The 12,705-nt window shown below is 41.3% G+C and overlaps 1 protein-coding gene across 1 annotated transcript; it reads left to right on the top strand.

Annotated features, from left to right (window-relative positions):
• Nucleotides 1–349: 349 nt before the first annotated feature.
• Nucleotides 350–11,271, top strand: rnf125 (ring finger protein 125, E3 ubiquitin protein ligase). Its single transcript, XM_088644386.1, is given in 7 exon segments — nucleotides 350–530; nucleotides 2,930–3,080; nucleotides 5,176–5,273; nucleotides 6,161–6,269; nucleotides 6,405–6,512; nucleotides 9,930–9,941; nucleotides 11,215–11,271. Coding segments are annotated over 7 exon segments (636 nt in total). The 5' UTR covers nucleotides 350–429.
• Nucleotides 11,272–12,705: the final 1,434 nt, after the last annotated feature.

Consider the following 12,705-nt stretch of genomic DNA (forward strand, 5'->3'; position numbering starts at 1 on the left):
TGATATACTGAACGTATGTCCTCTTGATATGTGTAACTATTTGTAACTGACTGAATATATACCTTTTGTATTCTGATAACCCTCTCGATAAGATCTGTTAGGTTTAATGCATATTCTATGTATTAATAAATGTATCCTCGTGTATTAGTACCTGTGTGTGCGCGTTGTTTGAGTTATGTCGCATGGTTGGATTCTAAAGCCATCAAAAGAATCAACTTTGTGATTTACTGCTACAATTAATAATTGTCTCAGTAAATGCCCAAACCCTACAGAACTGGTGCCTTCAGAGAGCCAGTTTTCTTACATATTTGGTGTCCCTGAACGGCTATGAATCACTACAGTGGTATTGTGGGTAAAGTTGTGTTGCATAGTTTGGGAGAGATGTGTTAAAGCAAAAGTAAAACAACTTTCTCAGTGCTTCAGCAGATCATGGAGTCTGGAACTGCAGGTGGTGACACGCAAGTCGAATTTGAGTGCCCAATCTGTAAAGATGTCTTTCTGGATCCTATTTATTTACCCTGCAGACATGCGTAAGTAGAGAACAGTACTGTCTGAACTCAGAAAGCGAACTGTGATGGAATACATTGAGCACAGGATTGGTCTTTTGATCTGCCTCTGTTAAGCGATAATTTTTCAGTTCTGTGGGTCAGACGGAATGCTGGTATTGTGCTATCTAGATTACATGACCCAGAATGAATTCTAAAATCTTTTTATTATGATTTTAATTGTTTTCGCACTTGAAAGTGAAGTCAAACGTTCAGCCTTCTAAGAGTGTAAAGAACAGATAAGCAAGTTGTGAGTCAGAGCAAGCAAAGGGTGCAAGGCAGTATACACCCTGGATAAGACACCAGTCTATCACAAGGCACGCACAGACAAACACACACACTCACACACAATTTTCCCAGGAGCCAATTAACCTACCCGGATGTGTCTGGGAGACTGTGGGAGGGAACTGGAGCACCCAGAGGAAACTCACGTGAACAGAGAGACAACATAAAACTCCATGCAGACAGCACCCCAGGAATTGAACCCAGGGCCCCAGAGCCCAGCTAGCCACTGCACCACTGTGCCAGCCAAATGCGCTAGTATTTATATGTATATTAGTATACAAAGTATATAATTCGGAAAAATAAATATTTAGATTCAGTGCATCAGAGAGGCTTTAACGATTTCCAGCAAAATGTTTTGCTGTAATGCTGATCCAACCAATTCTTCTGGGAGAGTAGATTTTACTGCAATAGAATCTAATGCCTCTCATTTTCCAGTATCACAGTACTATTTTGAGTGGTAATATGTGACTTGTGTGCTGTGATCTATGGTTATTATTTGAGGCAAAAAATAAGCTCAGGAACTGAGTTTTGTTGTGAAACTGTCATATAGACCTTTAACTAAGTCAGTCTTTAAACAGGTTCTACAATAATAAAATTATAAAAGGCTAAAAATATCTCTGTCTATTCGTTTCTGATAAGTGTTTATTTAGTGACACAAAGAGTGTATGAAAAGAGTCATTCTCTTGTCGGGTGTACAGACCAGGTCATGTGATCGGGGAATTCGTAATGATGGCAAAAATTCTGGCTGACTTGACTGTGCTATTTCCTTAAAATGTATAGCTTTGGTAAAAAACAACTTCTATAGAATTTCAACCTACTGTCCTTGACATTGGATAGAGCAGATGGTAAAGATGTATTCTTTTTTTATCACTCCATTTTAAGTCTTTAGAACAGAACAGATCAAGAATGAATCAGTAGTGAAGCTTCCACACCTAGATTCTATTATACCAGAATACAAATTTTTCTGCTGTACTGTAATTGAGGGTGTACCCAGCGTTGCACTTTACAGAGTACTTTACAAAAGTAACTCTCTTATCTCCTGTAACACTGTCTCTGTTGGTAATGTTTATCTTCTTTGTTTTATTGTTGTACTGGACTGTGCCATAAAACAACCCCACCCCACCCTCCTGAGGATAATGTCTTTGCAGTGTTTATTGGATTTATTTGATGCCTCTACAGTAGTCTGCTGTATTACAGAAAGCCTGCTGATAAATACATATGATAAATTCACTTTAGGACTTCTTTGGCACAGGATGCATTAGGGGCGTTAGAGAGCAAGTATACGAGACATGAGATCTGAAACTGGTTTTAAAGGAATTACAGCTCAGTACACGTCTGACAGGTCTGACTGTAGTTTGGCATGGATATGGGAAAAAACAATGTAACAAAGGCCGTGACAGAAAAGTCAACATTGGTTATCTCTGTGCCAAATCACTGGTGATTAATGTTCTATATTATATTTCTGAAGAATTATTCATATCTGTGCTGTTTTTGAAAAAACTTTAGTTTTTTTGACAATCATTACTGCTGCTCTAGTTGCTTGTGGTAGTGTCAGGGGAGCCGGGACTAACTCCCGTGAAATGCGTTGTAACAGACCCTGTGCGTGACGGTATGATCCGGAAGTGTCTGGAGAAGCACATCAGGGAAGGGACAGCGAGGTGAGGTCGGGTCAACAGACAGGGGGCACTGACGGTGGTGATCCGGTGCACAGGGAAAGGCTGAGGCGACAAATCCAAAAAGTCCAATGTCCATTGCAAGGAGGTCCATCCAAGATGAACACAGGAACAAGGAAGTAGTAACACGGAATGGTAAAGCCATAACGGGGCAAGGCGCTCCAAGCCCCGGACTCAGAGGTCAGGACGCCTGGGGAAAAGGCCTGTGCCCTCGGCCTGCTCCTGAGCCCAGTGGATAGGCGGGCCTTCAGACGTCTCCCAAAGCTGAGCCCAGGTGAAACTAATAAACTAAGAACAACACAGGAGCGCCCTCTAGAGGAGGGATGACGACCGTGACAGGTAGCATGACAGTCATATTGACCACAATCGTTGTAGAAGGGTCCTTCTGCAGAAACACCTATATCTCTGTTCCGTTTTCTCTTCCAGCTTCTGCCGGTCTTGTGTGTCTGAGGCTCTCCGGACCAGGAGCCACTGCCCCGTCTGTAGGGGTCCCAGCGATGGGCCGGTCACACCGGCGAGAGATGTCGTGCAGAGGATGGACAGCACCTCCGGCACTTGCGCAGAATGTCGCTCCGTGGTAGGCAATACTCACCGCGAGAGAGAGGAGAGAGAGAGTTTGTTTGCCATAAATGTCCATATACATTAGGATTTGTATTGGCGCTGTTCTCTCGGGATCTGAACAGGGCAATAGGTAAAGCACTTTCACACAATGTGCAAGTACATTACAAAACAGTAAATAATAAATAATGACAGTACAACAAAGCACAACAACATACAACAGTCTGTACAAAACAATAGTCATGCGGGACAATAAACACATGAATTTATGTAAAACTGAGTTTTTGACTCTCCGTGGTCATTAAAAATCCCAGGACGTTTCTCAAAAAGAGTAGGCGTGTCACCACAGTGTCCTGGCCATATTCTCCCCTGGCCTTTACCAGTCATGGCCTCCTAATAATCCCCCTCTCTGAACTTGCTTCATCACTCTGTTCTCATCCACACTGGTAGTACTGGTGCACTATGGCTGCTGTCGCATCATCCAGGTGGAGCTGCACACTGGTGGTGCTGGAGGGGAGTCCTCATTCCCTTAAAAGCGCTTTGAGTGGAGTGTCCAGAAAAGTGCTATATAAGTGTAAGGATGATTATTATCCAACATACACTGTATATATCATATCTGAATCATGCGAAGACCTCAGAATCTTATTTATTTCCTGATGAATGGTTGTACAAAATAAATGATCCTTCATGGTAGATTCTGAGCTGTTTTGTACAAAGCCAAATAAAATTGTGAAAATAAGCTCTACTCAGCAGCACCAAAATCTCACAAAGCTTAAATGTAAATAGTTCTCTGTCATTGATATTAACTTATTACAAATAATACATCTTTGTGACTAGTCTACCAGCCCCAAATAAGAACTCAAAATAGGTAATTAGTCATCAATCAGTTAAAAACATTTTCAACCAAATACAGGATGTGCAGCTACTCCAGATGTTATTCCTCCACTCAGACTCCATTAGTCTTACACAAACAGACAGTGCCCTGGGTCAACAGCACCACCCTCTTGATGAAAAGAGAATGTTGTCAATTGTAGTGTAAACACAATTTACAGGGACTGCAAATCCCTACCAATACAAAGACCAAGAGCTTTAGTAGTTAGAATTAAGTAACATAGTCTATAGGGGAGTGTTATTTCTCAAAATGCCTGAGAAAGAAAGCAAAGAAAACTGAAGAAAGAGCAAAACAATTCCAGGGGCCTTTCTTCCTCAACACATAAACTGGTAAAACCATTTTTGTATATGCATCCCACGTATTGTTGTTGTTACAAATAGCTTTCCGGTAACATAATCTCTAAATACCCTTGATAAAACTTTTACCTGAACACTAATTCACTTAAGAGTAACAAAGGGAAAATATGGTATGCTTTTTTGTGAAAACATCATGCATGATCTTTGATGATATGTATGAGCATCACAAATGTTTAACTGTTTAATTTGAATAAAAGCACAGCTGTACTTTACTTTAAAACTCCAGTGTCCAGCAAAAGTGGCTAAATTTTGATCATCAATGCACATGACATAGGACCTATGGTATATTAAACGAAGAGTAATTATGATGAAATACAGTATACTTTATAATTGAGTTGTCTTTTTAATATTAGCTAGAATTTATTCCAATTAGCTTTTTTTTTTAAATGTAAAAGCTAATTATTCTTTCATTTAACCAACAAGATATTATAACTAGTACTCAGGGTATCATTCGTTTATAAGTGATAATATTGTGGTAACTATAGCAGTAGTGGCAAATACACTGGGGCAGATAGCACCCCAGGATTTAAAACAAGGTCCTTGGTGCTGCAAAGCCGTAATGCGAACCACTGCCTCTGTAAAAGGCTGTGATCTCTGATGCCTTGACATGGGTTTTGAGCCCATATGGGCATCCCAGTCAGGTTCAGCCCACTGAGCTACCTCAATTCTACAATGCTTTAAAGGCAAACCTTGAGAACTGAAATAAAAAGTGAGGCTGAATCACCATCTGAAAGGCTTTTATTTGAACAAATGAAAATCTGATGATTCCAATGTGCCACACTAAGACAACTGAGATGGATGAAGAGTGCTGATGCCCCCTTACAGAATAAGACAGACAGCCCGTAACGCTGCCCTCTGTTTCCTAGGTGTTCTTCAGCCAAATGAGACATCACGCTCAAAGGCACTGCTCCGTCCTCCGCGTTGCACGTCCCTCTCCTGCAGGCCCGGCGGTGACTGTTGAAGGGTGGGTGTCTCTTACTGCCCTGTCACTTTCTCAGTGTCACAAAGCGTTCTCTCAGGACCCTATGCAGACAACACAATCTGGGGAGGAGTGAAGAAAACACGGGGAAAAAGGCATGCAAGGGGGCTGGAAGGAAAACAGGGGGAGTGTCCAGGGTGCATCCTGACAGACAAACAGAGTTAAAAACCGGAGCGGGATCCGGCGGAGGGTCGGGGAATAAAAAGGGGGTAACGGGACCAGACGCTACCTAATCCCGGACCCAGATGGTCAGGACGCCGTTGTGAAGCCTATGCCGTCGAGTCGCTCCTGGACTCGCGGGTAGGTGGGTAGGCGGGCGTCCATCTTCCAAAGCTGAGCCCCGATAGGCAGGAACTTATATATCTGGCTTTTATAGCACAGGGGGCTGGAACCGGAGGCAGGTGTGGGAAATAAGTATAAAACAAGGAAGAGCTGGAGTGTCCTTAAGAGGAGGGGTTTACGATCGGGACACTCAGGCTACAGACAGGAGGAGGCAATTCATCCTGTCTGACTCCTGGATTGCTCTGTTGTTCGAAACACGCGTGTCTGTGCTCCTATAATTTACCGTTGTTCGGACAGATTCCAGATAGCTGCTTGGGGTCGAGGATATCAACTACAAAACTGCCATGTGGGGCAGAAATGTTTCTGAAGCCATCCTCTCTGCCACTCCCACCTCTTCCCACGTACCCTTTTGGTTCCTTTAAAAGATACTTCATCTTTTGAGAACTTAGAGAGAAGTCTCTGCTGACACTGTGCTGAGCTGTCGACACTGCGACACTGGGTCTGTCATTTGTATTTGCATATTGTACGAGTATGATCTTTAGGCATTTGATGGAAGTTTTTCGTTTGAACGAAAGCGCTTCTTGTTGCAGTGTCCCAGTGATGACCTTTCAGTGCCCATACTGTGAGGAAGCTGGTCTTGATGAGCTGGATTTGCTGGACCACTGTAATGAAAACCATCTCCGCGACACCAGGCGTGTGGTAAATAAATTACCATCAAATTACAAGCTGTTAAACTGAATATATTTAGTGACCTAAATCCAAATGAACCCTGAATCAATGCTCTTATTTATTCTATTCTATTATTCCAATTTTCCAATTTATTTTCCTTGCAAGGTTTGTCCAATATGTTCAGCTCTGCCTCATGGGGATCCTACTTATCAGAGTTGAAACTTCATTGGACACCTAATCCTGAGACACGGCTTCTACATGGAGGACTTTATGGTGAGTTATTATGAACAGAAGCAATGACATTGAATTATTTGAATTGAAATTTAATTGTGCACTGAGGTTTACTTAGCATAATGTGCAAAGAAATATCTTACAAGTTTATGGTGGTCACCGAAAGTTTGATCACATACAGTATTTATGACAAAGTAGAATACATTGAATTGAACTGAATCCAATTGAATTGAATCAAATTGAATTGACCTTCATTGCCCTTAATGGAATTAATATTGTATTACATACTTGACAATAATTCACTACAGCGACAGTACATGATACAAAACAACATTTAACAGCAGTGCTCAGTCAGAACCCATAGGTATCATAAGGTTAAAAGATGAAAAACAGACAATTATCTAGTAAAGTGTCTAAAACAACAAGAATAATAAGATCCCTGCATGCAAACATTGCATTTCATTTGATTGCATTGATTTTTAGGTGGAATTAAATTTGAACTTACAGAAGGAAAAGGGTTTGGCTGTGACACAAACTCTTGGAATTGATGCAATCCTTTCAGAAATATCTTATTTAGTCAGGATTTATTTAGGCACTCCAATTCCAATAGTTAATAATCAATAGTATTTTAACTCTTACTTTCAAAAACAAACAAACCACTTTTGGTGTGCTTGCCCAGCGTATTAACTAATCTGATGGTCCAAACCAATACCTTCTTTTGACACTATCTCAAACACTTTTTTTTACAGGACACGAGACATGATGACACCATTAACGAGCAAGCTGCAATCTTAGCATCTTATAACGCACTAGTGCAATAAGCCTGGCATGTTTCCAACCTAAATGTAGTCCAAATTTATAGAATGGTCCTCATCAGATACCTTGAGTAAAATGTAATTTCTGTGCTTCCTGTACTAATTACTTTAATCACAAAATCAATGTACTGTATATGGGTCCTGTCAGTCATATAGTTTTGGATTAAATCAAAACTGCTATCCATTTGTCAATCCCAAAGCTACTGTACATGGCAGACTGTCATAGTTTAAAATGAAGAGGCAAACAAGTTGACATTAAGACCAGGGACTGGCGAGGGGATTGGAAGTTTGATTTATCCAGGCCTCACTCTAGCATTAAGGATTTCAGTCTCTCTCATTTGCTCAGGTAAGAAGGACGTCAAAGTAAAACATGCTCTTTCAGATCAAAAAGTAGGAACCAGCATAGAATGCATCAAGTCGCTTTTGTTAAATGTTGTGACAAACTATAAAGTTTCTATAAAGGGTTCACATGGGCGCCCTCACCACTGCCACATCAGGTCAGCCCACTACCATCAGGGACTCAAACCCAGGCCTCTGGCATCACTCAGCAGGGACCCAGCCTCTTGAGCCAAAGGGAAATCTCCCGTCAGGCCGGCGGCTGCGGTCCCTGCTATTCACAGGGAAGGGCGGTGGCGTCACCACGCTGGTAAGCCGGCTCACACAAGGAATGGAGGCCGTAAGCGTTACAATAGCTTATTTCTAAATGAGGCTTTGCTGTTGTATACGAGACATGGCATAGTGTGTGCTGTTGGGTTTTCTGTGATTCTTTGTAAGTTTTGTTATGATTTCTTTCCATATGTAACATATTAAAATCATATGAGAGATCTATAAATATGTTCTTGTGAAGAATCTGCCATGAAAGGTAGAGTAGCAGGTGGAAGCTGCTCATAAAACCATCCTTTCATAATATAAAAGTGTCTCTGTTGTCATTAAAAATCCCAGGGTGTTTCTCGAAAAGAGTAGGGGCGTCCTGGCGAAATTTCCCATTGGCCTTTACCAATCATGGCCTCCTAATAGTCCCCCTCTATGAACTGGCTTCATTACTCTGCTCTCCTCCCCACTGACAGCTGATGTGTGGTGAGCGTTCTGGCGCACTATGGCTGCTGTTGCATCATCCAGGTGGGGCTGCACATTGGTGGTGGTGGAGGGGAGTCCCCATTACCTGTAAAGCGCTTTGAGTGGAGTGTCCAGAAAAGTGCTATATAAGTGTAAGCAATTATTAACTATTATTATTATTATTATTATTATTATTATTATTATTATTATTGTCAAATTCTAGCTGTAACATAACATGGAGCCCAACTATCCAGGTACATCAGAAACCTATCTAAACACAAAGGGTTTATGTTCAGTTATGAGCTCTTGGAAAGAATCAGAAACTTTTATATGACTTTTAATGGAAATGTAGTGCCACTTTTACAAGTCTTTGTTTTTCATGAATTTTGGAACCAACATTTCTCATCTGGTGAGGGATGAGTGTACTATATTCCAATAGTCCAAGTGTGGTCTTAATAGTGTCCCACGATGTCAACGTCATACAGCATGTCTTTGTGTGAATTCTGTAGGATTAAGGTGAAATATGTATATTTCACACAAAACCTTAAGGGAGAAAACCAGCTAAAGCAAAATTCACATTGCAATAGAGAGTAAGAAATAAAACTACACAGCCTCTTTAAAACGTTTTTGGAGAAAATCATACATACAAGAGTTTCACTTCTCTTCATCTGCTTTCCACCCTGAGCAGGCCGGTGAGGCCGGATGTTACTAGTGATACACATTAACAGGGCAGGAATGTGAATCTTTGCAACAGTTACTGGCTTTTTTGTTGAAGGAGAGTATCTCAAGCGCTCACAGGCGCCCCCTAGTGGTAAAGGACATTTTTTCTCTAGACTCGGCGGCCAAACACTTTTAGACAACATTTGTTTTAGAAAAATCAGATTCAGAATTTCAAAACAAATGCTAAAGCTTTATCATACGTTTGCTTAGATTTACCAAACACTGTGTACTAATTTTAATGTTTCATTTTTTAATGTTAGTTAACATACCTCCGATTACGTCAGGTTACGCCTATGAAATGGATGTAAAATGAATAAAGTAATGCATAGTCATGCATATAATTTTAAAAAAAATTTAAAAGGATCTGTGCTTAAAAATAACCACAGTTCTATTTAAGGTGAGGCAAAGGAAAAAATAAAACTCCATCAGTCTCCTAGACTTTGGCTTTGTTCTCATAAACTGCCTTCTGGAATTTATGATGGGCTGATAAAAAAGCCCCAGGTGTACTTGGCAATGATCTGTATATGGCAGACAGTTACAACACAGCCACCACAGCATGGAATAAACCTCTACTTGTTCCAGATGGCCCATGTGAACTTATAAACGCTGCATGTCTCCTGTTGTACACAGAGTACTAATGCCTTGTGCTCCAATTTGTCACGATCGCAACCCCTCCTCTGAAGGGCGCTCCAGCCCTTCCTTGTTAGTTTCATCTCCCGCACCTGCTCCCTGTTCCAGCCCCTTTTCAGTTCCCCCTTAAAAGCCAGACGCTGACGCTAATCTGGGCTCTGCATTGGTTCCCGCATCGTGCGAGCCCAGGACCTGGTTGCGTTATGGTTTTAGTTTCTGTTTCTTGTTCCCGTTCCAGTGCCACCTGCCGGTACTGACCCAGTTCTGGATTTACATCGTCTGTCTCAGATGGATCGCCTGGCCTCTGACTTTTTCCCTGTTTTAGGATTTCCCGTTTGTCTCATCCCTGGATCATTTGCCTCGGCCACACCTCCCCCGACCACCAGCACTCCATGAACACGTCCCCCCTGTTTTCATCCCCATATCCTGCATGCTTTTTTCCTCAGGCTTTCTCACTCAACCCTGGATCGTGTCGCCCTATAGGGTCCAGAAAGAACACACCATGACATAATTAATAATATGAGCATTTTCAAGTGGGCTTTACTGATGAAAGAGCCACAATGGAGAGTTTAGATTGTAATAAATACTGTAGGAAAGCTTAGTAGAAATAGAGACCCTCTTGAACCTTTGACCTTTTAGGGTTCATTTCTTGTAGTATAATCCCTTTTATTTCCATCTAAATAATAGTCCCACTGTGACAGTGCATGATGGAACAAGTGATGTGACAGGTTGAGAAGGTTTGAGGAACCTGATTTTTTTGAGGCTGTATCGTTTCAGAAATCACTGCACAGTCTCCTACATCCTCTCAACATTATCAAAGATTACTCTGCTAGAATTCAATCTCCTAAATGATTCTAAGGCTTCTTCACTTCACTGCTGTGAAGATACCAAATATTAATAGCTAAGAAGTCTTAAAATCTTTCAATTTGTTCTTACGTATCCATGTTCCTGGGAAGCCATGGGGTCTTAAAAGGTAAATGTACAGTATATCAACTTGTTCTACTGTATGGTGAAGATTCTGATTTTATTTTTGGAGACTCCTGTCTGGATGTCCTGCTGAGATCCCTGACATCCCATAAAAGGGAACAAGTAAAGGTTTATTCCCTGCTGAAAAGAGAAGAAAGGAAACACAACGTTTCGGCGGTGGAGCCTTCTTCGGGCGTGAGGAAGACAGGGAAGTCAGCAGAGATTATATAGCACAGGAGAACAAAAGCCAGGAGTGGAGAGGAGGCAGGAGCAGGAGGGAGGCAGAGTGGGCACTCAGGCGGTGTGAGGTCTAGAGAGGTGTGAAGTCGAAAACCCACAAATTAATAAAGAGGATTAGAAGGAAACAAGTCTGTCATTGAGAGAAGGGGGAGGTGTGAACCTAGTTTCAGGTCCTGAAAATCCTTGTTTCCTTCTAACTCTGCTGTCTTCCCTGTCTTTCTCACACACGAAGAAGTCTCCACGGTCGAAACATTGTGTTTCCTTTCTACTCTTTTCAGCCTGGAATAAACTTTTAACTTTTTAACGTTCCTTTGCAGCCTGCGCATGCTGATGCAGCCACCTCCTTGAGCCTCTTCATCCTGTATAAGGGATAGCGCTTTCCTGTGACCCCCAGCTCATCCATGAGGATTTCAGCTACAGCCCTGGAAAGGAGGAGCTCATTTCTGGATAACTGCTTTTCCTGCAGGGTTTCCCACTGTGTGTGAAAGAGGCCAGGGTCAGGCAGAAATAAAAACTCAAGACACATCCCGAATGTGACAAGACAGATCAACCCCACTGCACCCATGTGCTCAATAGCTGTTGGATGTCTTCAATTCAGAGCAGGGTGCAGTATTTCCTTGCTGTTGAGGAGTTCAGCAATGACAGCAGATACACCAAGCAGGATTGTGACCTCTTTAGGTCTTTAATATAGAAATCAATATTCAGTTCAGATTGCACATTATTGTTAATATAAAATGATGCCTTTTTACTTCTGGGAGCACACTGTTATCAATTAGTTACTGAAAAACTGAAACATTCACTTGAAGGGATTAATAATCTCCTGTATGTAACCATTCTTTCAATATATCTTTTGTGAGTCTCACTGAGATGATGCTGAAATGTTTGGATGTATTTGATATTTTGGTCAGGTGACACAACCGGATGTACAGTACGTGAATCCCTTCTCCCTGAATTTTGGGAGTCTATTTTTGTTTTGGAACTGGCTATGGAGCTATCAGAGGAGAAAGTAGAAATCTTTTTTTCGGAAGGCAGGATTATGCATTGGCTATAAGTCATGTAATTGGTCGCTGGTCTGCCAAATGGCAGCCATGATCCAGTCAGTCAGGTGATGTTTTTATAGTTTTCACAGCAATCGCTGTGCAAGGTACTTTTACCCCAGTGAAACTTGGAGTCTATTTCTGATCTCTGCATTTAATCTCTGTCAATTTGCCGTGTTGTTCACATTCAGAACATTTTCAAAATATTAAAGTACAATACAATTCCAAAAAAGAAAAATAATAACACTGGGAGAAAACATGATTATGGCCTCTGGCATTTCTTCTACAGCTGGACAGGATATTTGCTTCTCACTGTGGGCCAGTGAGCCTGGCTACCTGGCACAAGTTTTGCATTTATAAAGTTCTAAGTTGTGCGCTGGCTGCTTCTTGTGTTCTGTGGACATGATGTTTTGCTGATGAACTGAGGTTAGAGCTCACCTGATGACCGTTGCCCCACAATATCAACACAAAAAGGGGAAATGCCTTATGATGTAGGGTCACTCACAAACATGTTATTAACTCTGCACTCAGGATCAAATATCATGCAACAAATTATACATTTTCATAATGAAAGTTATAAATATGAAAAGAGACAGCAAGCAAAATCTGTGTGTATGTTATAGAGAAGGTGGATTCACAATAACTTGAATGTAATGGACTTGAAAGCAAAAAAGGCTTAATATTTACAATATATAGCAAGTGTTTTATCTTAACTGCAAGGACTGAAGTTTATGTTGTTAATATTTAAGTTATGATAAGTACTGTCTCTGA

Source organism: Lepisosteus platostomus, chromosome 8 (genome assembly GCF_059453375.1).
Source record: "Lepisosteus platostomus isolate fLepPlt1 chromosome 8, fLepPlt1.hap1, whole genome shotgun sequence".
NCBI classification, from domain to species: Eukaryota; Metazoa; Chordata; class Actinopteri; order Semionotiformes; family Lepisosteidae; genus Lepisosteus; species Lepisosteus platostomus.